The sequence below is a fragment of the Suncus etruscus genome, chromosome 15 (assembly GCF_024139225.1).
Source record: "Suncus etruscus isolate mSunEtr1 chromosome 15, mSunEtr1.pri.cur, whole genome shotgun sequence".
NCBI lineage: Eukaryota > Metazoa > Chordata > Mammalia > Eulipotyphla > Soricidae > Suncus > Suncus etruscus.
Genome location: NC_064862.1, coordinates 87,227,913 through 87,251,511, shown reverse-complemented (window position 1 = coordinate 87,251,511; position 23,599 = coordinate 87,227,913). Strand labels below are relative to the sequence as shown.

The 23,599-nt window shown below is 45.1% G+C and overlaps 1 protein-coding gene across 1 annotated transcript in view; it reads right to left on the bottom strand.

Moving 5' to 3' along the window:
• CD70 (CD70 molecule) overlaps positions 1-20,115 on the bottom strand; it is a 33,356-nt gene extending 13,241 nt beyond the window's left edge. The window contains exons 1-2 of the mRNA XM_049788300.1: positions 20,094-20,115; positions 19,085-19,191 (exon numbers count right to left, since the gene is read on the bottom strand). Of these exons, the coding sequence (XP_049644257.1) occupies positions 19,085-19,191; positions 20,094-20,115 (129 nt within the window). The remainder of the gene's footprint in view (positions 1-19,084; positions 19,192-20,093) is intronic.
• Positions 20,116-23,599: the final 3,484 nt, after the last annotated feature.

Sequence of the window (23,599 nt, the reverse complement as noted above, 5' to 3'; positions counted from 1 at the left end):
TACCCATTGTTCTATTGCTCCGGCCCCTCCATATTTCTTTTTTTTTTTTTTGGGGGGCCACACCCGGCGGTGCTCAGGGGTTACTCCTGGCTGTCTGCTCAGAAATAGCTCCTGGCAGGCACGGGGGACCATATGGGACACTGGGATTCGAACCAACCACCTTTGGTCCTGGATCGGCTGCTTGCAAGGCAAACGCCGCTGTGCCATCTCTCCGGGCCCTAGGAAACAATTTTTGCTGGGCCCTTCCTGGCCCTCTCAGGAGAGCTTCAGGAGGCAGAAAAGAAGACAAACACACAAAGCTGACAGGTCCCCTCAGTCTCTCCCAGTTGTCAATGTCACAGGCCCCTCCCCCAAATTCAGATTCCTTTTTTCACATGCGAGGCAAATATTCTACCTGCTATAATCTTCCCCTACCCTAAAGTGTTTTTGCTTTAACAGCTGTCTTGAGCCGGAGTGATAGTATAGCAGTAGGGTGTTTGCCTTGCACGCGGCCAACCCTGGAAGGACCTGAGTTTGATCCCCGGCATCCCATATGGTCTCCTAAGCCTGCCAATAGCTATTTCTCAGTGCAGAGCCAGGAGTAACCCTTGAGTGATGTCAGGTATGTCCCTAAAACAAACAAACAAACAAACAAAAATCTTACTCTGGGGGCCTGAGTACAGAGAGTAGGGCTCTATCTAACCTTGTGTGTGGTTGACAAGGATTTGATCCTCGACATCCCACAGGGTCCCCTGAGCACCACAAAAAGTGATTCCTGAGTGCAGAGCCAGGAGCAAACTGTGAGAACTGCCGGGTGTGGCCCCCAAGCGAAACAAAACAGACCCCCCCCCCCACACACAAGCAAAAATCTTACTCGAGTGGCTGTGTGGAAAATTGTCTGTAGGGGGAGCCAGTGGACTCAGATTTCAGCTATGCCAGGTCAAATAGACTTCGATGGATGGAATGTCTAAGTATCACAGAGGAGGGGCAGGAGAGATAGCACAGCGGTAGGGCCTTTGCCTTGCAAAGTTCAGGGTTCAATCCCTGGCATCCCATGTGGTCCCTCGAGCCTGCCAGGAGTGATTTCTGAGCACAGAGCCAGCAATAACTCCTGAGCATCTCTGGATGTGGCTCCAACCCCCCTCCCCAAATCTCAGAGAAGTCTAAAAGAGCAGGAGTAGAAAACCAAACCAAACTAATAAATAGGATTAGAACATGTCACTTCTAAACAGGAAAAAGTAGGATGAGGAAACCAAATAATCCCAGATAAAGTAAAAAAAAAAAAGGAGGGGCCGGAGAGATGTCACAGAGGTAGGGCATTTGCCTTGCATCCAGAAGGACGGTGATTTGAATCCCGGCATCCCATATGGTCCCTGAACCTCCTGCTAGGAGCAATTTCTTTTTTTTTTATAATTATCTTTATTTAAACACTGTGATTACAAACATGATTATAGTTGTATGATTACAGTCATGTAAAGAACACCCCCCTTCACCAGTGCAACATTTTCCCACCACCAATTTCCCAGATCTCCCTCCTCCCCCCCCCCCTACACCTGTACTCGAGACAGGCTTTCTACTTCCCTCATTCATTCACATTGTTATGATAGTTTTCAGTGTAGTCATCTCTCCAACTGCACTCATCACTCTATGTGATGTCATGAGCTGCACCTACCAGCCCTCATCTCTCTTGTCTCTGAGATACTGTTAAAAATGTCTTTCATTTTTCTTAAAGCCCATAGATGAGTGAAACCATTCTGCATCTTTCTCTCTCCCTCTGACTTACTTCACTCAGCATAATAGATTCCATGTACATGTATAGGAAAATTTCATGACTTCATCTCTCCTGATGGCTGCATAGCATTCCAATTTCTGAGTGTAGTGCCAGGAGGAAACCCTGAGCGCTGCCGGGTGTGATCCAAAAGCCAAAAGCCAAAAATAAATGAATAAATAACTAAAAAATAAAAAGGAGAGAAAGGAGCAAGGGAAATATTGGGGGCATCAGACAGTGTTGTAACCCGCAGGACACTTTTATTGTGGGTATCTCTGGGGGGGGAAATGTTTGAATAAATACAAAACAAAGACAAACAATAAACACAGAACAAACCAAGAGACACAGAGACAGAAAATGGGAAGGTGTTTCCAAGGTGCCCCTTGTTACAAGACACCCTCAAGCTTACCAAAAAAAAGTCTATAATTGTTTTACCGCCTAGAAAAATTCGCTTCAGGTAAGTTTTCCTAACAGGACATTAATTAGCTCTGACCTTACTAGAACTTCGGCTCCTAGCATCTCCACCTTTTGTATTTAGTAAAAGCAGAAGGAAGTCAATGTTCCTAAGGCAATACTAAGAAAAAGTTTTCTAAACATAGAAATATAGCCAATAATGGGGCTGGAGAGATAGCTTGGAGATAGCGCGTTTGCCTTGCATGCAAAAGGACGGTGGTGGTTCGAATCCCGGCATTCCATATGTTCCACCGAGCCTGCCAGGGGCAATTTCTGAGCATAGAACCAGGAGTAACCCCTGAGCACTGCCGAGTGTGACCCCCCCCAAAAAAAAACAAAAAAAAATGAAATATAGCCAATAAGTTAGTGCTTAAAAGAGAAGTCCAGGTGTCCAGCTAAGGTTAGTCCATTTTGGTGGGGGTTTTTTTGGGGGGGCACACCTGGTGACACTCAGGGGTCACTCCTGGCTATGCACTCAGAAATCACTCCTGGCTTGGGAGACCATCTAGGATGCCAGGGGATCAAACCTCGGTCTGTCCTAGGCTAGCGCCATCAAGGCAGATGCCTTACTGCTCCATGACACAGCTCCAGCCCCAAGGTTAGCCCATTTTGTATGATGAGCACCGGGTCATCCCATTTAACCTGTTTGGATTAGCTATGTCACCTTTATCATACAAAGGCCTGGCAGTACATAGGCTATGTTTGTAGTTTATAAGGAGTTTCCCTGGGGTTTATTGCCTACAGAATCCCCCTGGTGATCAATGGTACCCAGTTAAGGGGCCCCATAAGGGGGATCATATTCCAGAGTCTTCTTATAGGTCTCTGCACTCCACACCAATGTGTAGGCTCAGCCAGCATGAATAATGTTTTAGTGGTCTAATCCTGAATGTTCTGGGCCTGCCTGTGCTTTTCCACAGTTGGTTGGGTCTTATAGCCCTGAGATTCCAGCGAGACCAGCGCGTGGCCCCACCAGAAATTCCCAGGATGGAGGTGGGCAACTCTGTTAAGCAACATGTAAAGAAATCTTGCTTTTTAGATTTTTCTATATTGCTTTACCCATTGACTTGGCCTTGCTAACCTTGGCCCGCAGGCCATGCAGTATTCCTTGGCATGTTGCTTTAAGGGCCCAAGCTGGGGTAAGATAACAAGCCAGGATGTCTCCTCGGTTGTTTCCGTGTTTGGCCTTTTTATGGATCACATGGTGGCATTCGTGATCTCGTAGGGATCTGCAGGGAAGCCTATGTTCTGGAAGTCTAGATGATGATAATGTACTGAAAGGGTTTTGCCTGTAGGTCATCAATCTAACGTTTAATAAAGTCAGTTAATTTTTGGGCCAGAGTGATAGCACAATGTAATGTATTTGCCTTGCATGTGGCCAACACAGGGCAGTCCCTAGTTCAAACCCTGGCATCTCATATGGTCCCCTGAGACTTGCCAGGAGCAACTTCAGAGCATAGAGCCAGGAGTAACTCCTGAGTACTGCTGGGTATGAGCCAAAAACCAAAAATAAATAAATAAATAAATAAAATCAGTTAATTTTTTAAAAGCCTAAGGCCCAAATGAAATTACCAATATGAAGCCAATGAGGGGGCCAAGGACAGAGGGCAAAAGAGTGGTTAACCAACCAAACAGATTCCATTCTCCTCCATCTTGTTTAATATTCACAGCCAGCTGATGTAATTTATCAATCTTATCCTGAATTTCCTGGCAATTATCTGAAATAGTGAAACAATACATGCCTTTCACTTTTATACAGCCTTACAATAGATAGAATTATGACTATGCTTTCAGCATCAGATAAAAAGGAGACTTCAACTGAACTCTGATAAAGTCAGATAGAGTCCCTTGCTGCTGATAAACTTTTTCTTTTTTTTTTTTTTTTTTGGTTTTTGGGTCACACCCGGCAGCATTCAGGGGTTACTCCTGGCTCTATTGCTCAGAAATCGCTCCTGGCAGGCTCGGGGGACCATATGGGATGCCGGGATTCGAACCACTGTCCTTCTGCATGCAAGGCAAATGCCCTACCTCCATGCTATCTCTCTGGCCCCAGTTTCCCTAATTTTTAATGACTTTTGTATGCCTGTTATAAATTCTTCATGCACATTAAGTTCTTGTCCCATTTTTTAAACCCTTCTTCCACAATGAATAGTATAACAGGCAAATATAATCACAACTATAAGAAGACAAGGTTGGGCCCGGAGAGATAGCACAGCGGTGTTTGCCTTGCAAGCAGCTGATCCAGGACCAAAGGTGGTTGGTTTGAATCCCGGTGTCCCATATGGTCCCCTGTGTCTGCCAGGAGCTATTTCTGAGCAGACAGCCAGGAGTAACCCCTGAGCACCGCCGGGTGTGGCCCAAAAACCAAAAAAAAAAAAAAGAAGACAAGGTAAAACTTTAAAAACAAAGAGAACAGTGAGGATTTCAGGAGAGAGAGAAAGCACGCATAGAAAGAGCTAAGAAAAGTTCAAGAGATGAGTGAAAAGAAGAAAGAGCCAAAGGGAGATTTCAAAGTGAAGAAGGAGAGAAATGCTGTAAGGCATAACAGTAGAGTTAACAAAGAAAACTCTTGCTTCTTTCAGCAGGGGATTCTGAGGAGACCCCGAGAAAATCTATGCCTACCTCTTCTGGTAGGAGGCCCTGATGGAGCCCTGAAAGTCTATGCCTAGCCCTCTGTAGGAAGCCCTGATGGGGCCCTGAGAAAGTCTATGCCTAACCCATCTGGTAGGAGGCCCTGATGGGGCCCTGAAAGTCTATGCCTAGCCCTCTGTAGGAAGCCCTGATGGGGCCCTGAAAGTCTATGCCTAGCCCTCTGTAGAAAGCCCTGATGGGGCCCTGAGAAAGTCTATGCCTAACCCATCTGGTAGGAGGCCCTGATGGGGCCCTAAAAGTCTATGCCTACCCCTTCTGGTAGGAGGCCCTGATGGTACCCAGAGAAAGTCTATGCCTAACCCATCTGGTAGGAGGCCCTGATGGGGGCCCTGAAAGTCTACCATTTCTGTAGGAAGCCCTGATGGGGCCCTGAGAAAGTCTATGCCAAAACCATCTGGTAGGAGGCCCTGATGGGGCCCTGAAAGTCTATACCTAGCTCTCTGTAAGAAGCCCTGATGGGGCCCTGAGAAAGTCTATGCCTAACCCATCTGGTAGGAGGCCCTGATGGGGCCCTGAAAGTCTACCATTTCTGTGGGAAGCCCTGATGGGGCCCTGAGAAAGTCTATGCCTACATCTTCTGGTAGGAGGCCCTGATGGGGCCCTGAGAAAGTCTATGCCTAACCCATCTAGTAGGAGGCCCTGATGGGGCCCTGAGAATTTACATGCCTGCCCTTATCTGTGGGGGTTCTGATGGGACCCTGAATAGAAGGAAATCCCCCACTTATCAATCCTGAAGTACTCTGGCACATCATGCATGGAGACTTCTTTGCTGAATCGTGGCCACGTTCACCTTCTGTGGGGCTTCTTTCTGGCAGGGAAATGTTCTAGTGAACACAAAACACAAAACAAAGACAAACAATAAACACAGAACAAAGAGACACAGAACACAGAGACAGACACAGAGACAAAGAATGGGAAGGTTCCGTTTATTAAAACAGCAAAAGTTCCTTATATAGGTTACAGACTCACTAACAGGCAAATATGGGCAGGCAAAAATTTTGTGATAACAAGAACTGTTCAACATTCTTTTCTCAGAAATACCAGTATGTTTCCAAGGTGCCCCTTGTCACAAGACACCCTCAAGTCTAGTAAAACATCTATAATTGTTTTACTGCCTAGAGAAATTTGCTTCAGGTAAGTTTTCTTGAAAGGTTTTCCTGAAAATAGGACATTCCTTAGCTCTGACCTTACTAGAACTTTGGCTCCTAGCAAGTCAGCACAAAAAAAAAAAAAAAATCCAAACAGGACTTTTTTTTTCCTTTTTGGGCCACACCCTGTGATGCTCAGGGGTTACTCTTGGCTATGCACTCAGAAATTGCTCCTGGCTTGGGGCACCATATGGGACACCGGAGGATTGAACCATGGTTCATCCTAGGTTAGCGCATGCAAGGCAAACGTCCTACCACTTGAGCCATCACTCTGGTCCCCAGGTTGGACTTTTATCTGTGTCACATGCAGGGAGATCAAGACACTGGTTATGACATCACTGCTGTCCTTGAAATATGAGTGGTGTGAATTGAGGGACGATATTCAATGGAGACTTGCCCCCAAAATTTGGAGGTCAGGAATGATTGTATTGCTAAGGGAAGAAATGATAGATGTGTTGTGAAAAAATTTTTTTTGTTTTTTTGGGCCACACCCATTTGATGTTCAGGGGTTACTCCTGGCTAAGCGCTCAGAAATCGCCCCTGGCTTAAGAGGACCATATGGGACGCCGGGGGATTGAACCGAGGTCCTTCCTTGGCTAGCGCTTGCAAGGCAGACACCTTACCTCTAGCGCCACCTCACCGGCCCCCACATGTTGTGAAATTTATTTAAAAAACAAACCCTCCTTTTTATTGAGATCAATGTGAATTACAAGTCTTGCACAGTTATATTTAAGGTACATAGTGACAGCGAATTAGGGCCATTCCTACCACCAGTGTTGACATCCCTCCACCACTGTTCCCAGCATGCACCCCAGTCCTCCCTCCACCCTTAGCCCCTGGAATGCTAGTGTAACAGGTCCCTTTTGTGCGTATCTTGTTGTAGTTTGGGTCTCTTGGTTTGTTGTTGTTAACTTTGGGTTGGTTATTTAGGTCTGACTATTTTTTATTTCTTCTCAATGCTCCTAAGACCATCCACTTTTTTTCTTTTTTCTATTTATAGCAAGACATAGAAATATCAGGCAGAACAAGATGATTCATGGAACATGGTTCTGTAAAAAAAATGGTGGGGGCCCTTATGTAGAAACTATAAATATAAATAAAATAAAATAATAGAAAAATAGGGGCCGGGCGGTGGCGCTAAAGGTAAGGTGCCTGCCTTACCTGCGCTAGCCTAGGACGGACCGCGGTTCGATCCCCCGGCATCCCATATGGTCCCCCAAGCCAGGAGCGACTTCTGAGCGCATAGCCAGGAGTAACCCCTGAGCGTCACCGGGTGTGGCCCAAAAACCAAAAAAAAAAAAAAAAAAAAAAAAAAAAAAAAAAAAAAAAAAGAAAAATAGAAAAAAAAACAGAAAAAAGAGGGGAAGATGTGGCAAATTTGTTTGTTTATTTTTCATAGGCATAATAAATGTTGGAAAAATTAGAAAGGAAATTCCCTTAGCCTAAGAGATACAGGGTGTTTCTACCTTTGAAGCAAAAAACAAACCCTTGGGCCGGGCGGTGGTACTAGAGGTAAGGTGCCTGACTTGCCTGCGCTAGCCTTGGACGGACTGGACCGCGGTTCGATCCCCCGGCGTCCCATATGGTCCCCCAAGCCAGGAGGGACTTCTGAGCGCATAGCCTGGAGTAACCCCTGAGCCTCACCGGGTGTGGCCCAAAAACCAAAAAAACAAAACAAAACAAAAAACCCTTTTGAAATAAAAATAAAAACAAAAATTTTCAGGCGGAAGAGGTTTTTTTTTTGTTATTGTTGTTCTTTTTTTAATTTATTTATTTTTAATTATGAGAACAAGGATGCAAAGAAAGAGGACAAGGTAAAGTTACAGTGGAAGGACAATCACCCATAACATAATTCTCAGAAGTCCCCTTGCTGATATCTTAACTTTGAACTTTCAGCCAAAGAACATTAAGATAAATAAAACAGAACCCATGTACAATTACTTTGTCCCTCAAGTCCCCAGATTGTAACACATTATAATATTTCTTAACAGCACACAAGGCAATCTAAAGCCATAAAACTTACGTAACTCCTTAAACATTACAGGCATAGTATAGGGAAGAGGTTTGGGCCACACGTAACAGTGCTCAAGGTTTATTTATGGCTCTGTGCTCAGGGATCACTCCAGGTGGGATTGGGGGACCATATAGGGTGTCAGGAAAGAATCCAGATTAACCACATTCAAGGCAAATGCCCTCCCACCTATACTATCAATCCAACTCCCACATTAGAACGTTAAAACCTATTTATGATATTGGGTGGCAAGGGTGTAAATTGTATTAAAGTACAAATATTGGAGCCAGAGAGATAATATAGCAGGTAGAACATTTGCTCTCCATGCATTAGATCCTCAGCACCCTATTTGGTCCCCAAATCCTGCAATAAATAGTTCTTAAATATGGAACTTGCCAGGCCCGGAGAGATAGCACAGCGGCATTTGCCTTGCAAGCAGCCAATCCAGGACCAAAAGGGGTTGGTTCGAATCCCGGTGTCCCATACGGTCCCCCGTGCCTGCCAGGAGCTATTTCTGAGCAGACAGCCAGGAGTAACCCCTGAGCAACGCTGAGTGTGGCCCAAAAACCAAATATATATATATATGGAACTTGCCAAAATTCTGTTTCCTATGTGCAGAGCCAGTAGTAACTCCGGAGCATTGCTAAGTGTGTCCCCAAAAGAAATAGACAAACAAAATAAAATAAAAATATTATCAGGCTGGATTAAAAAAACAAAAGCAATGTGTTGCTTGCATTTAAACTTAAAAAAAAATTCAGAGGATGTAAATAACAATGAAAAAGGATCTGATTTAAACACATGAACCTGTTTACCATCAGATGCTATTGCGCTATGAGATATGATCAAAGCTATATATGTGTGTAAAGATATATATGTGAAGATATAATTGATGATATAATTGAAGCGCTATAGAAAAATACAATTCTAAAGAAGGGACACTTGAAAATGTGGTCTTTGTGGCCAGAGCCATAATACAGCAGGGAGGGCACTTGCCTTGCAGGCAGATGACTTAGGTCTGACCCCCGGCATCTCATAGAGTCCCCCAAGCACCACTAGGAGCTGTTCCTGAGCACAGAGACAGGAGAAACCCCTGAGCATTGCCAGGTGTAGTCCCCACCTCCCCCAAAATGGGGTGTCTAGTTGACCATATAATTTCACTTGCATGTGGAAGATTAGAGAAATGGACGAAGTCAATAAAACAGAAGCTCTTAGACTGTGAAAAATATAACTGGATGGGCACTACAGACAATGACCAGGATTGGACAAACTAGTTTGCCTGGAGCCTCGAAATGATCTTATGTCAGGAAACTTCAGGGGTAGGGTCTCCGTGTACTTAGGCCAAAGTTTTTCCTTTCCATGACCCCCATACTTTGGTGGGCCCATGCAACCGATAATTGCCACACTAACATTGCTTTTACAGTGCTCCTTTGACTCGAAACCTTTAAGAAACCACCAGTAAAAATATCTGGAATTGCATATATACTTTTAGTTACACTGGCATTCTGGGGGACAAAGGAGGGAGATAGGGGATATATGCTTGGGAACAGGGATGAAGGGAGGACAACACTGGTGGTGGAAAGGCCCTCATTTATTGTCACTGTGTACTTAAATATCACTGTGTAAGATTTGTGAAAAAATAAAATAAAATGCCTCTAATAATGTAAGCCATTACGATAAAAAATTGTGTTTTAATCAGAAATGTTCTTTGATTTACATGTATTCTTATATTAATTATATTATGTTATGTTATGTTAGTTCACCTCAATATGTTAATCAATTTTGTCTCTTGATTAAATTCTTACAATAAAAAAAACAAAACCAAAAAAAAAAAAAAACAGAAGCTCTTGGCTCAAGAGAACAAACTTGGGGCTGTCAGAAATAAAGACTCTTAGGGTACAGCATAAGGTGGGTAAATGGGACCGTGTGGTGAGGAGTGTGGCGAGAATCAGTCTTGGGTAATACTTATGCAGATATTGTGTTAACCAAAATTGGAATTAACACTGAAATATAGAATATGATTCATACCTAATAGGATATGCTGGTCAAAATTGTGTCATACTTATTTTTGTCTTATTTCGTGTTTTTTTTTTTTTTTGTCACACCCAGCGACGCTCAGGGGACTATGCCAGGCAAGCTCGGCGGGGGACTATGCCAGGAACCAAACTAGGGTCTTTCTGGTGTTGGCCGCATGCAAGGCAAACGTCCTACCACTGTACTATCGCTCTGGCCTCACAATTTGTTTCATACTCTTTTTTTTTGGGGGGGGTGGGTTTGGGCCACACCCGGCGGTGCTCAGGGTTTACTCCTGGCTGTCTGCTCAGAAATAGTTCCTGGCAGGCACGGGGGATTGGACACCGGGATTCGAACCAACCACCTTAGGTCCTGGGTCGACTGCTTGCAAGGCAAACGCCGCTGTGCTATCTCTCCGGGCCCTTGTTTCATACTCTTAAAAGATGCAGAGAAAACATTGAACAAGACTCAACATCAATTCTTTCTTTTCTTTCTTTCTTTTTTTTGTTGTTGTTGTTTTATTTCTTTTGGCCACACACATGTGCTCAGGGGTTACTCTTGGCTCTGCATTTAGGAATCACTTCTGGTGGGCTCAAGGGACCATGTGAGATGCCAGAGATTGAACCCAGGTCAGCTACATACAAGGCAAATGCTCCACTACATAGTTGTTCCAGCCCCTCAACAACTATTCTTGATGAATTACCAGAAATTTCCTCAATGAAATCAGGAAGAGGATGGAGTATGAGTGATCAGACAGCAGGGAAGGCATGAGACCAGGTTCAAATCTTGGCATCTCATGGGGTCCCCAAGTATTGCCAGGAGTGATTTCTGAGTGCAGAGCCAGGGATAATTCCTGAGCATCACCGATTGTGGCCCAAACAAAGAAAAAAAACAACAATGAAGAGGAACTGGAGTGATAAATAAGTACAGATGGTTAGGCACTTGCCTGGCATGCAGCCAACCTGGATTCAAATCCCATCATCTCATATGGTCCACCAGGACTGATCTCTAGTGCAGAATCAGGAATAAACCAGGAATACCGATGGGTATAGCCCCTAAACCAAAATTTAAAAAAGGCAGGGGGGCCGGGCGGTGGCGCTGGAGGTAAGGTGCCTGCCTTACCTGCGCTAGCCTTGGACGGACCGCGGTTCGATCCCCCGGCATCCCATATGGTCCCCCAAGCCAGGAGCGACTTCTGAGCACATAGCCAGGAGTAACCCCTGAGCGTCACCGGGTGTGACCCAAAAACCAAAAAAAAAAAAAAAAGGCAGGAAGAGAAGGGGAATTCCTTAATCTGATAAGGGCCATCCCCCCAAAATACCTAATAGAAAATCATCATTAATGGTGAGACAATAAAGTGTTCACTTATAGATTAGAATCAAGAAGGTCCTTTTTAGGGACTTTCTAAAATGTCATTGTTATAGACTATGACCATCGGTGATGCTGTGTCTGTCTGGAACAGATGTTAGGCAGTACACCATTAAAGGAAAACCAAAGAGAAACCATATTGCAAGGGCTGTTGCATAATTGGAAACATTGAGAGAGGCCATACAGTATATGTTTCTACACACAGTGCTTGTGGAAAAAAATGAAACATTAGAAAGAAACATTCAAGGAGACCTAACTAGGGGTTATACCATGTTCATGGATGGGAAGAACTGTCTCTTATCTATCATCTATCTATCTATCTATCTATCTATCTATCTATCTATCTATCTATCTATCTATCTATCTATCTATCTATCTATCTATCATCTATCATCTATCTATCAATCATCTATCTATCTATCATCTGTCTATCTATCATCTGCCTATCTATCATCTATCTATCTGTCTGTCTATCTGTCTCTGTCTCTTTTTCTTTTTTTTTGGCCACATCCAATAATGATCAGTGATTACTCCTAGCTCTGCACTCAGAAATCACTCCTGACAGGCTCAGGGACCCTATGGGACACCAGGAATGGAAACAGGGTCAGCCACATGCAAGGCAAATGACTTACCTGTTGTAATATTGCTCAGGCCTCAATGTTTATTAATAAATAATTTGTTAATAAATAGTTTATTTATTTGTTTGAGAGTAGACACATCCAGTGATGCTTAGGAAAATTTCTGGCTCTATTCAGGAATTATTCCTTGTAGGCTCTGGGGACCAAATGGAATGCTGGGGATTGAACTCAGCTGAGCCATGTGCAAGGCACAACTGCACCCTATCTACTGTACTACTTTTCTGGCCGTGGGAAGAATTTTCTTAAAGTTATCCCTCTGGGGGCTGGAGAGATAGCACAGCAGTAGGGCACTTGCCTTGCATGCGGCTGACCCAGGACTGACCTAGTTCGATTCCCGACATCCCATATGGTCCCCTGAGCTTGCTAGGAGCGATTTCTGAGCACAGATCCAGGAGGAACCCCTGAGCATTTCTGGGTGTGGCTTAAAAACCAATCAATTCATAAAATAAATAAATAAATAAATAAATAAATAAAGTCATTATCTGCTGTGACTAGCTTTGATCTGCTGCGTTAGAGAACTTTGAATTCTCTCCAGGAAAGAAGGAGCACGAATGATGGTGAAATATGAAGAAATGAGAGACTACACAAGTTTGTGTGAAAGAACAAGGTGTTCTGGTTTTAATGTGAAGAATTGGGGGTATAAATGGGGAATTTTGCCAGTCATCATTTTTTCTATAGTATGAAAAGAATGCTCTCCTATGTTAAATTACATGACTCTCTTGTAAATGGAAAAATGCCACGGCATGCATAAACTTAGGGGAACTCAGGAGGCACACCAGATGTATCCCCAGATATCCCTGATGTGGAGAGCTGAAATAACCCCCACGGGATTCCTCAAAAGACCCGCTGTGGACGCTTTTTCCCCTGCATGGATAGTTGAGGAATTCCCAAAGAGATAAATTCATACTTGGTATTACATTTTCTGTCATTATTTGACTATCTTTTCTTTGTAAAATCGCAGGCAAAAATATAACCTCAAATTCTTTTCAGAAATCCCAGCACCAAAAATTACTAAGAGAAACCCTTTTCTGGATAATCAAAGACAATATTTTTTTCTCTTTTTCAAATATATTCTTGCAGCCTCTGTTTCTAGTAATAGAGGGTGTAGCCAGAATACAGCTCCTGGGCTATTGATTCTTCCCAGAAAATGGAAACTTCACCTTAGTGGATATAGCTCTTTCCTTTCCTTTTCTTTACTGCTAAAACAGTAGAGCCATCTCAGCGAAGATCATGTTCCTAGATTTTTCTACTCCTTAATAATCCATTATTTTGCATTTGAAGGTAGCTTGCAAAGAGCCGCTTTGAGTTATGACCTCCTTTGTAACTCAGAGTTTTATTTTTTTTTTTTTTGTAACTCAGAATTCTTATGGCTCACACCCATAGCTTAAGTATTGTTTACTGGTAAATTTTGCTTTGTGATTGGAAACATTCTTCTCTAAACCTATGACTGGCTTTACCCCTTATAAAATCCCCTGCCTAAAAATTAAACTTGTTAGGGCCCGAGAGATAGCACAGCGGTAGGGCGTTTGCCTTAGACGCAGAACGACAGTGGTTCAAATCCCGGCATCCCATATGGTCCCCTGAGCCTGCCTGCCAGGAGCGATTTCTGAGTGTAGGAGTAACCCCTAAGCGCTGTCAGGTGTGACCCCAAAACAAAACAAAACAAAAAATTAAACTTGTCGCACTCCTGCCAGAAGGTATGTTGACCCCGCATACTTATGTGTGGTTTCATTATTTCATATTTTGCCACCCATGCAACCCACTCTCCCTGAAGTGGATTCATTGAAATCCCACTGGCGCTGTAGGACAGATGCCGACTTCATCAGAAAAATAAAACAATTCACATGACTCTAGTGGTCTGAAGACCTAATGAATAGATACCTTTCAAGTAAGAATCCAGAGTTGGGGCCGGCGGTGGCGCTAGAGGTAAGGTGCCTGTCTTGCCTGCGCTAGCCTTGGACGGACCGAGGTTCGATCCCCCAGCATCCCATATGGTCCCCCAAGCCAGGAGCGACTTCTGAGCACATAGCCAGGAGTAACCCCTGAGCGTCACCGGGTGTGGCCCAAAAACAAAAACAAAAACAAAAACAAAAAAAGAATCCAGAGTTAAAAATAGAAGACAAATTTTAACATCTTGAAGCAGTTCCTGTCTGGCTAGTCCCTGGATGTCAATACAGATTAGGGGATTTTGCAAGGAGCTGGTTTTTCCTATCAAACTTCCTATTTTCTGAGGGAACAGGTTTTGTTTTAGGAGCTAATACAGATAACTAACTTCCTAAAATCTCTCTAAGAAATAGTTTTTAGAAAGAACAAGCTTATCTCAAGGAGATGCAACCTGGTGAAGGTTTTCTAAACAGCCCAATGCTATTTCCTGGCCCAAACTTTGGATGTAAGTTCTGAGACAAGAATTATTTAGCAAGCACTCAAAGTCCTTTAGAGATGTCAAAAAGGCAGAACATCCCTTTCTGTTTAAAACTGCAAGGGCATATAGAAGACAAAGAGAAATAAAGTTGTTTTGGGGTATATTTTGGTGCTGAGTGTTCCATGGAAAGAGAAATTTAATCAATATTAATTAGTTAATCAAGGCTTATGTTAGGAAATAAAGAAGTTTAACTATATATACACTTAATCAGCAGAAGGGAGATTCATTCTTTTTTTTTTTTTTTTTTTTCGATTTTTGGATCACACTCGGCAGCGCTCAGGGGTTACGCCTGGCTCCACGCTCCCAAATCGCTCCTGGTAGGCTCAGGAGACCATATGGGATGTCGGGATTCAAACCAATGACCTTCTGTATGCAAGGCAAATGCTTTATCTCCATGCTATCTCTCTGGCCTCTTGTTTTTATTTTTGGGCCACACCTCGTGGCCTTCAGGGGTTACTCCTGGCTCTGCACTCAGAAATAGCTCCTGGAAAGCTCGGGGGCCATATGTGATGTCAGGAATCAAACCCAGGTCCATCCTGGGTCAGTCATGTACAAGGCAAACATCCTATCGCCATGCTATCTCTCAGGTCAGGGAGATTCATATTTAGACCAAATAGATATTGTTATTAAGCATGAGGAATATTACCTTTCACGATCAAAAATCTTGGTCAGCCATCCACGCTGAGGAAAGACTATTCAGTGGGCCTTCTGATGAGATTCTGATTAGTAGGAGGTGATATTCCTTCTCTCCCATTGGGTATTTTCTCACCAGCTACAGGCAATTCTTGGACAGCATAAGGATGTCTGTGGATACAATACAATTTAACTCAGTCCTGATATTCTCTCCTGAAAGCTTGATTCCATAGGGGAGGAACAAAGGGACACTAGACTGCCTTTCTCTTCAAATGCATCTACCAGCCCAGGTTAGTATAACATCATATTGTTATAGAATTATATAGTATAATTCTGCAGGCGAGATAGCATGGAAGTAAGGCGTTTACCTTCCATGCAGAAGGACTGTGGTTCAAATCCCGGCATCCCATAGGGTCCCCCATGCCTGCCAGGGGCGATTTCTGAGTGTAGAGCCAGGAGTAACCCCTGAGCACTGCCGGGTGTGACCCAAAAACCAAAAAAAAAAAAAAAAAAAAAAGACAAAAAAAAGGACTTATATAGTATAATTCTATATTATACCATAATATTATATATTATGATTATATATTTATAATATTACCATAATAATTATTATTTGGGCCCGGAGAGATAGCACAGCGGTGTTTGCCTTGCAAACAGCCGATCCAGGACCTAAGGTGGTTGGTTCGAATCCCGGTGTCCCATATGGTCCCCTGTGCCTGCCAGGAGCTATTTCTGAGCAGACAGCCAGGAAGAACCCCTGAGCACCGCCAGGTGTGGCCCAAAAAAAAAACCAAAAAAATTATTATTATAATTACCTGTGCTCTTAGCTAACTGGTTATAAATCCAAAGCTTCCCTCCTTGGGTATGATGGGATTGGCCAAAGTGAGTTGATGGTTCACAGATCTCAGAACACCCAATAGCTCCCCACATCTCCCATGGGTTGGAAAGGACCAATCTCAGGAACAGTCGTGGGTAATAGGCGGTGAGTATAAGGTAGAGAGGGGGAGGTACAGGACTTCCATTTTCCCTGCAAGGGCTCCATTCTCCCCAAACCACCAACTCATATGGCCTGCCATATGTGCTCAAGAGGGAGCCCCCAAGGAATCCTAAGTGATGCCAGGGATTTAAATCAAGCTCAATGCATGCAATAAGCAAGTATCTCTCCTTCTGTACTTTCTCTTAGTCCCCCTCTACCTAATCTCTTCTGATAAGAACTCTAGTCATGGGGCCCGGAGAGATAGCACAGCGGCGTTTGCCTTGCAAGCAGCCGATCCAGGACCAAAGGTGGTTGGTTCAAATCCCGGTGTCCCATATGGTCCCCCGTGCCTGTCAGGAGCTATTTCTGAGCAGACAGCCAGGAGTAACCCCTGAGCATAGCCGGGTGTGGCCCAAAAACAAAAAACAAAAACAAAAACAAAACTCTAGTCATGTTCTAGTTGGCTTGTAGCTCAGTGGTAGAATTTTTTTTTTTGCATGTGTGCTGTATGATTATGGGATTGATTGATCCTATTCCATCTCACTCAGCCTATGCCTTGCTACTCATTGGTTGGAATCAACTTTGAATGTAGCACCTTGGATTGGTATTGAGACCAACTGGTCTCTCCTTTCAGGTGTGACGTTTTCCCTCAGATTAAACTCTGGAGAGGAAGTTGGCCCTTACATTCCAGATCTCCTGGGAGCTGGATGCTTTTGTAGGAGCTAAGGGTACGTGGGGGAAGCACCTCAAAATCATTTTCTCTCTCTCATAGCATGCGCGCGCGCGCGCGTGTGTGTGTGTTTGAATTATTTTCCAGACCGCCATCCAATTTCAGACCTTCGTCTCTCCACTTTGTTGGTGTTGGAACCCGAGGACTTAATTCAATAGCGTGTGATTTCACATATAACATCATACACACATCTATGTGAGATTAGGGTCCAGTCTGATTAGGGGACTTCAGTCATCTCTCAAAGAAATCTATTGCTAAAGTTACATTCTGAGACCCAAGTTGGGTGGCAGTGTGAGAGCTTCACTACAGAAGTTTTGGGGATGCATAATTTGGCCCCCACACACAGATAGGGAATTTTCCTTGCCATGCTTTTGAGGTGGGTGAATCTCAAAACAAAAATTTCTCTCTAGGGCCATTCTCAGATGAGTCAAAATTAGAAGAGGGTTTGGGTTGAAGTGATAGGATGTCAGGGAAGGCAGGTGCCTTGCACACAGTCATAACATGGGTTACATATCCTTGGTATCCCATAGGGTCTCCTGAGCACCACCAGGAGTGATTCCTGAGTGCAGAGCCAGGAGTAATCCCTGAGCACTGCTGGGTCTTCACACACACACACACACACACACAAGTTAGAAGAGGTTCAAATGTTCTCTTCATTGCAGAAGTCAAGGAGGTGTAGGTTTCACTGCACTTCATCTCCACCCAAGGGAAAGGAAGCAACTCAGTGATATGTCTGAGCATGTAAAGCCACAGACAGTGTCAGAATTTCCTGTGCCTCCACTCAGGAGCCTACTCAGGTGCTGCCAAGAATGGGGACTTTTATAGTTTTTCACCAACACTGATATGAGGTGACAAGATGCAAAAGGAGGCTCAGAGATCTGAGAGGGGTTCCAGGAAATCATCACACATCACAGGCCCCTTGAGTGCCTGTGCCTGTCCTTAGCTCTCAGAAACTCTTTTTGGGCCACCCCTGGCTATGCTCAGGGCTTACTTCTGGCTCTGAACTCAGGAATTACTTCTGGAGGTGCTCAGGGAACCATATGGGATGCTGGGGATTGATCCTGGGTCAATTTCATAAAAGAAAAAGGCCAACAGAATGCCAACACAACAATGGTGTGGTGGTACTCTAGGACAGGACCCAAGAACTCAAAAAAAAAAAAAAAAAAAAAAAAGGGCCCGGAGAGATAGCGCAACGGCGTTTGCCTTGCAAGCAGCCAATCCAGGACCAAAGGTGGTTGGTTCGAATCCTGGTGTCCCATATGGTCCCCCATGCCTGCCAGGAGCTATTTCTGAGCAGATAGCCAGGAGTAACCCCTGAGCACCGCCGGGTGTGGCCCAAAAACAAAAAACAAACAAACAAAAAAAAGAGTTGTTAAGTTAAAAACATTTTTTGACCATACTCAGAGGTGCTCAGGGCTTTCTCCTGGTTCAGGCAAGGAATGACTTCTGCAGGCTTAGGAACCCTATAGGGTACTGCAGATCAAACCCTGGTTGATTGTGTGCAAGGCAAATGAATTCCCTACCTGCTGTGCTATCATTCCAATACCTATTTCCTTCTTTCTTAATGGCTGTGTAGGATTCCATTGAAATATTGAAGTCAGCTGCATGCAAGTCAATACCCATTGTGGGGCTGAAATATTAGTACAGTTGGTAAGGCACTTGTCTTGCATTTGGCCAACCTGGGTTCAATCCCCAGCATCCCATATAGTTCCCTGAGCACCACCACCAGCAGTGATCCCTGAGTACAGAGATGAGAGTATGCCATGAACACTGCTTGGTATGGCCTAAAAACATAAACAAAGAGACAGATGCTGGTGTTTATACATGCATGCGACAACACTTACACTTATAAAAAGAATGCCTATTAAGAAGGCTGGAGAGATAGCATGGAGGTAGGGTGTTTGCTTTGCCTGTAGAAGGATGGTGGTTCGAATCCTGGCATCCCATATTGTGGTCCCTGGAGCCTGCCAGGAGCGATTTCTGAGCATAAAGCCAGGAGTAACCCCTGAGCGTTGCCGAGTGTGACCCCCCAAAAAATGTCTAATAAGGATTCAAGAGCTTTGGGGGAGGGAGAAACGAAGCAGTTCAAGTCAGTCATTCTCCAAATCCAGGAAGAACGGTTTCTCCTCTTTTTTGGACAAGGAAACTGAGGCCCAAAATAAAGCAAGGAAGAAACCTCTCTAAGACCACCCAGTGAGGAAGCACCAATATGAGAATTTAAAGCCAGTTTAGCTCAGAAAATGTGTCTCACTCATCATGTGAACATGGGTATTGTGCAGGAGGAAGAGACCCACATAACCGGAAATTGATCAATAGTGCCACCATTATCATCATCATCATCACCATGTTTCTGGTTACCACCATTGAGTTTTGGAGGAGACAAAGAGAAAGTAGGGGCAGATCTTCCTGAAAAGACACGGAGCTCTGGGGGTGAAAGGGGAAACGGGGTAGATTAGCTTCTCAGAAACTGGAAAGTGGGTCAGTGATCAGGGCTGGAGCCCTTCCAGGCCCTCCACTTTGTCTGAAACCCAGCTGAGACCTAAGTCTCCGGCTACTTCCAACTTTCTCAGGTGTGTTGGGAGGGGTCTCTTGTGGTCTTCTCCTTCCGCCTCTCCCTTCCCTTCTGTCCTACTCCTCCACCTCTTCCTCTCCACCTCCTTCTCTATATCATCTCTCTTCCTCCTTCCTCTCTGATTCTTGCTTCTCTTCTACTTCCTTCTCCTACTCTATCTTTTCCCCCTCTACTTCTTTCTCCTCTTCCTCCTCCTCCATCTTCTGAGTTCTCTTCTTCCTTTTGCTTTAGCCCATGTCTGGGGATGCCAAGCAGTTACTCCTAGCTCTAAACTAGGGAATTACTCGTAGCAGTGCTCAGGGGATCTATGGAATATTTGGGATGCTGGGGATTGAACCAGGACCAGAAAAGTAAAAGTCCTACTAGCTATACTATTTCTCCAGCCTCCTCTCTTCCTCCTCCACCTTCTTCTTTCTCTCCTCTTCTTCCTCCTTCTCTACCTTATTATTTTTCTTTTTTGGGGGGGGCACACCCGATGACACTCAAGGGTTACTCAGAAATAGCTGCTGTCTTGGGAGACCATATGGGATGCCAGGGATTGAACCAACGTCCGTCCTGGATTAGCTGCATGCAAGGCAAATGTCCTACCATTGCGATATTGCTCCAGTCCCCTTCTCCACTTTATCTCTCACCCCTCCTCTTCCTCCTCTCTCCTCCTTACCCCCACTTCCTTGAAACGATCTTTAATTTCCAAAGAGCTGTAAGAACTTCCCCACACACAAGGCTGACAAGTCACTTGGTGGCCGGTGGCCGTTCATAGGTGCCCTTCTGCTGTCCCCTCACACAACCACAAGAGAAAGGGAAATTCCCAAGACGGGTGGATAATGGGTATTTGGGTATTTCATCTCCCACACAGTGCTCAGCAGAGACACAAAGCTACCTACACATGGGTAGAAGTGGGACTCCATGAGACGCTCCCATCTCCACATCCTGCAACTTCTCAATTTGCTCAAAACTGAGCTATCTCCATCATTCTTTTCTGTGTAGGGTGTGCTAGAAACAATTTGTGACTCAGATGAGGCACTGGGTACCCCAAAAGTGCCCATCTAATGTTCATTTCCTTGAACACTAAAATGCCAAACAATTGTACAGGTGGCTTAAACTCTTCCCCCATCTCCTTTCCATGATCATGCGTGGAGGGTTTCACACTTGATCGTGGTTGTGCCATTGAGGACCATACCAACACATCTGTGGATTGTGCTGGTCTTGGGAGAGGTGGGCAGTATCAAACTCAATTTCTGGGAGCCAGAAATATAGTTTGGGGGTAAAGACAGTTGCCTTTCATGAAGTCACCCCTGGTTTCATCCCTGGCACCACCTCTAGTAACCATTTTTTTTTTGGGTCACACCTGGTAACACTCAGGGGTTACTCCTGGCTCTGTGTTCAGAAATCACTCCTGGCAGGCTTGGGGGACCATATGGGATGCCGGGGATTGAACTCAGGTCAGTCCTGAGTTGGCAGTGTGCAAGGCAAATGCCCTATCACTGTGCTATCACTTCAGCCTCACCTCTAGTAACCTTGAGTACTGCCAGGAGAGATTCCTTGAGCACAGAGTCATGAGCCATCCTTGAGCACTGCTAACTGTGGCTTTCCCAAATTTGTGGGTTGAGGAGCCAGGCAGGCGAACTACCACTGCACATCCATCTCTTGGCCCCCACAAATTGGGGTCCCACTGAGCATAGGCCCAAACACCAAGTAGCTCTTTGCCTTGCCTGACCACGGCTGCTCACCCTTTTTACAGATGGAGAAACTGAGGCACTGAGAGGTTGAGAGGTTTGCTTGAGGCGACCCTGCCTGCCTGGGGTAGAGCAGAACTGAGAACTTCCTGTGTGGTAGTTCTTCCCCATCCCCTCCCCACCTAAGATACGAAAAAACAACAACCACAATCTCAAGAGTACCGGTGACTCATTCATGGCTGGGACCTGAGTCCTGCAGCTCCTTTGCAGAGACCATCTGATTTGTCTTGCCATCTACACCCCGAGCCCACCCTCACCCCCACTCCTGCCACTCTGCGTTGGCAGTTTCTTTCCGGCCCCGAGCATCTTGCTTGAATGGGCCAAGATGAGTTGAGTGTTGTCATATGTACAGAGACGATGAACCCCTGGATTCTCAAGGCTCTGGAACCCCAAGGCATAAAGTCAAAAAGAACCTGGATATCAATCAATAATTATTTATTCCCAATACCATTGGTCCAAACACCCCAAGACCTCCAGGTTCTGCACTCAGATATTTCTCCTGGGAGGCTCAAGGAGTCTATGGGATGCCAAGGATCAAACCCAAGCTGTTGTGTGCAAGGCAAGTGCCCTCCCCATCTGAGTTAGTGGATGAGGAGATGCCTAAGAGTTTCTTTGGCTGCCAGAGCCAGAGAAACTACACAAGGGGGTTCGGGCACATGTCTAGCAAGTGCCTGACCCCAGCTGATCCCCTCAGTATTTCCGGTTATAGTCCTGGAAACCCCCAAAATTACCGGAGTGACCTAGGCAAAGCCACGCTGAACTGCAGACCATGGTGCCTGAGACATGGTGCGGAAGGAGTCCTGAATCTTCTGAGCGACACTTGGATGAGACCTCTACATCCCAACCCACTTCCATAAAAAATCTTTGAGGATTGGAGCAACAGTACAGAGGACCAGTCTTGCACTCAGCCAATCTGGGTTTGATCCTCAGCACTATGTAGGGTTCCCCTAAATCTCTCCAGGAGTAATCCCTGAGTACAGAGTCAGGAGTCAGCCCTGAGCACTACTGGGTAGAACCCCAAACAAAACAAAACAAAAGAAGAAGTGAAAATCCAAGTATCAAAAACCAGACAAAAAAGATCCTCTGTATTTTTGTTTTGTTTTGTTTTGGGGCCACACCTGGCAGTGCTCAGGGGTTACTGTTGGTCTGCACTTAGATATTACTCCTGGAAGGCTCAAGGGACCCTATGGGATACCGGGGATCAAACCCAGGTTGGCCGAATGCAAGGCAAATGTCCTCTCCGCTGTGCTATTGCTCTGGCCCTGATGCTCTGGAGTCTTAGATATGACCCACCTCCTTTCTGTAAAATCACCCCACATGCTGTATCTCCAATCCCAGTCTAAAGCAGAGTGACTGCAAGAAATAATCCAGACCAGACTGAGGGTGAAACACAGGTATTCTGGCAATCTTCTACCTCGTATCAAGAGCCAGACTGTCATTTTATTGAGTAGAGCGACCACCCCTGGATGGGGGGGTGGTGGTAAGGACAGAGTAAGGACAGATAGCACAGGCTATCCTGAGCCTGCCCCTCCCAGGTTTACATATAAGACAATCTCTGTTTGGGGGTAAAACCAAGTTGTAAGCAAACAGTTACAAAGAAACCAGGGAGGATCTTTGTTTTGGGTAAAATAATGTAACCTAATCCTTCCTTCCTTCCTTCCTTCCTTCCTTCCTTCCTTCCTTCCTTCCTTCCTTCCTTCCTTCCTTCCTTCCTTCCTTCCTTCCTTCCTTCCTTCCTTCCTTCTTTCCTTCCTTCCTTCTCACTGTGCTATCTTTAGGAGTATTCTGGACATCCAACCCTGCTGTGATGAGGGATATGTGCATGAGAGTGTATGTGTGTGTGTGTTTCTGTGCATGTGTGTAAGCGAGTTAGGTGCTTAGCAATGTCTGAACACAGCCCACCACAATGATGCTTTATCAGAAACCCAGAAAGCAACAGTGATGGGATTTTTTCCTCTCATGGCCAAAGGCAGAGTCACTTTCCCAGCCAAGCCAAACTGTGGGTGGGCCAAATGGGGATGAGTTGGCCTGTGGGTGGCAGAGGCCTGACTGTCCCCTAGACAAGTTTCCATGACAAAGCCTCCTCCACTCCCTTCTCCTGTCACCCTGCCACCACCCACACTTTTGAGGGACTAGGTCAATGGCTTGGTTGATGTCACTCAAGCACCTTGGATCTTCCTCCACCATGTTTCCTGGACTGAAAGTATAGATACTCTGGACCGGAGCCATAGCACAGTGTGGAGGGCGATCCCCACCATCCCATAGGTTCCCCTGAGCACCATCCAGAGTGATTCCTGAGAGCAGATCCAGGAGTAACCCCAGAGCACCAGCAGATGTGGCCCCCAAACAAATAAAGTATAAATACCCACCCTTCACCCCTTCTTCCTGAGTGTCAGGGAGATTAGTTTCACCCCTTACTTTTGGGGAGGGTGTGTGTAGAAACAAATAGACCCTCCCTCCCTTCTCCCAGAAGCCTTGGGTTTGGGGGGATCTTTGGTGATGAGCA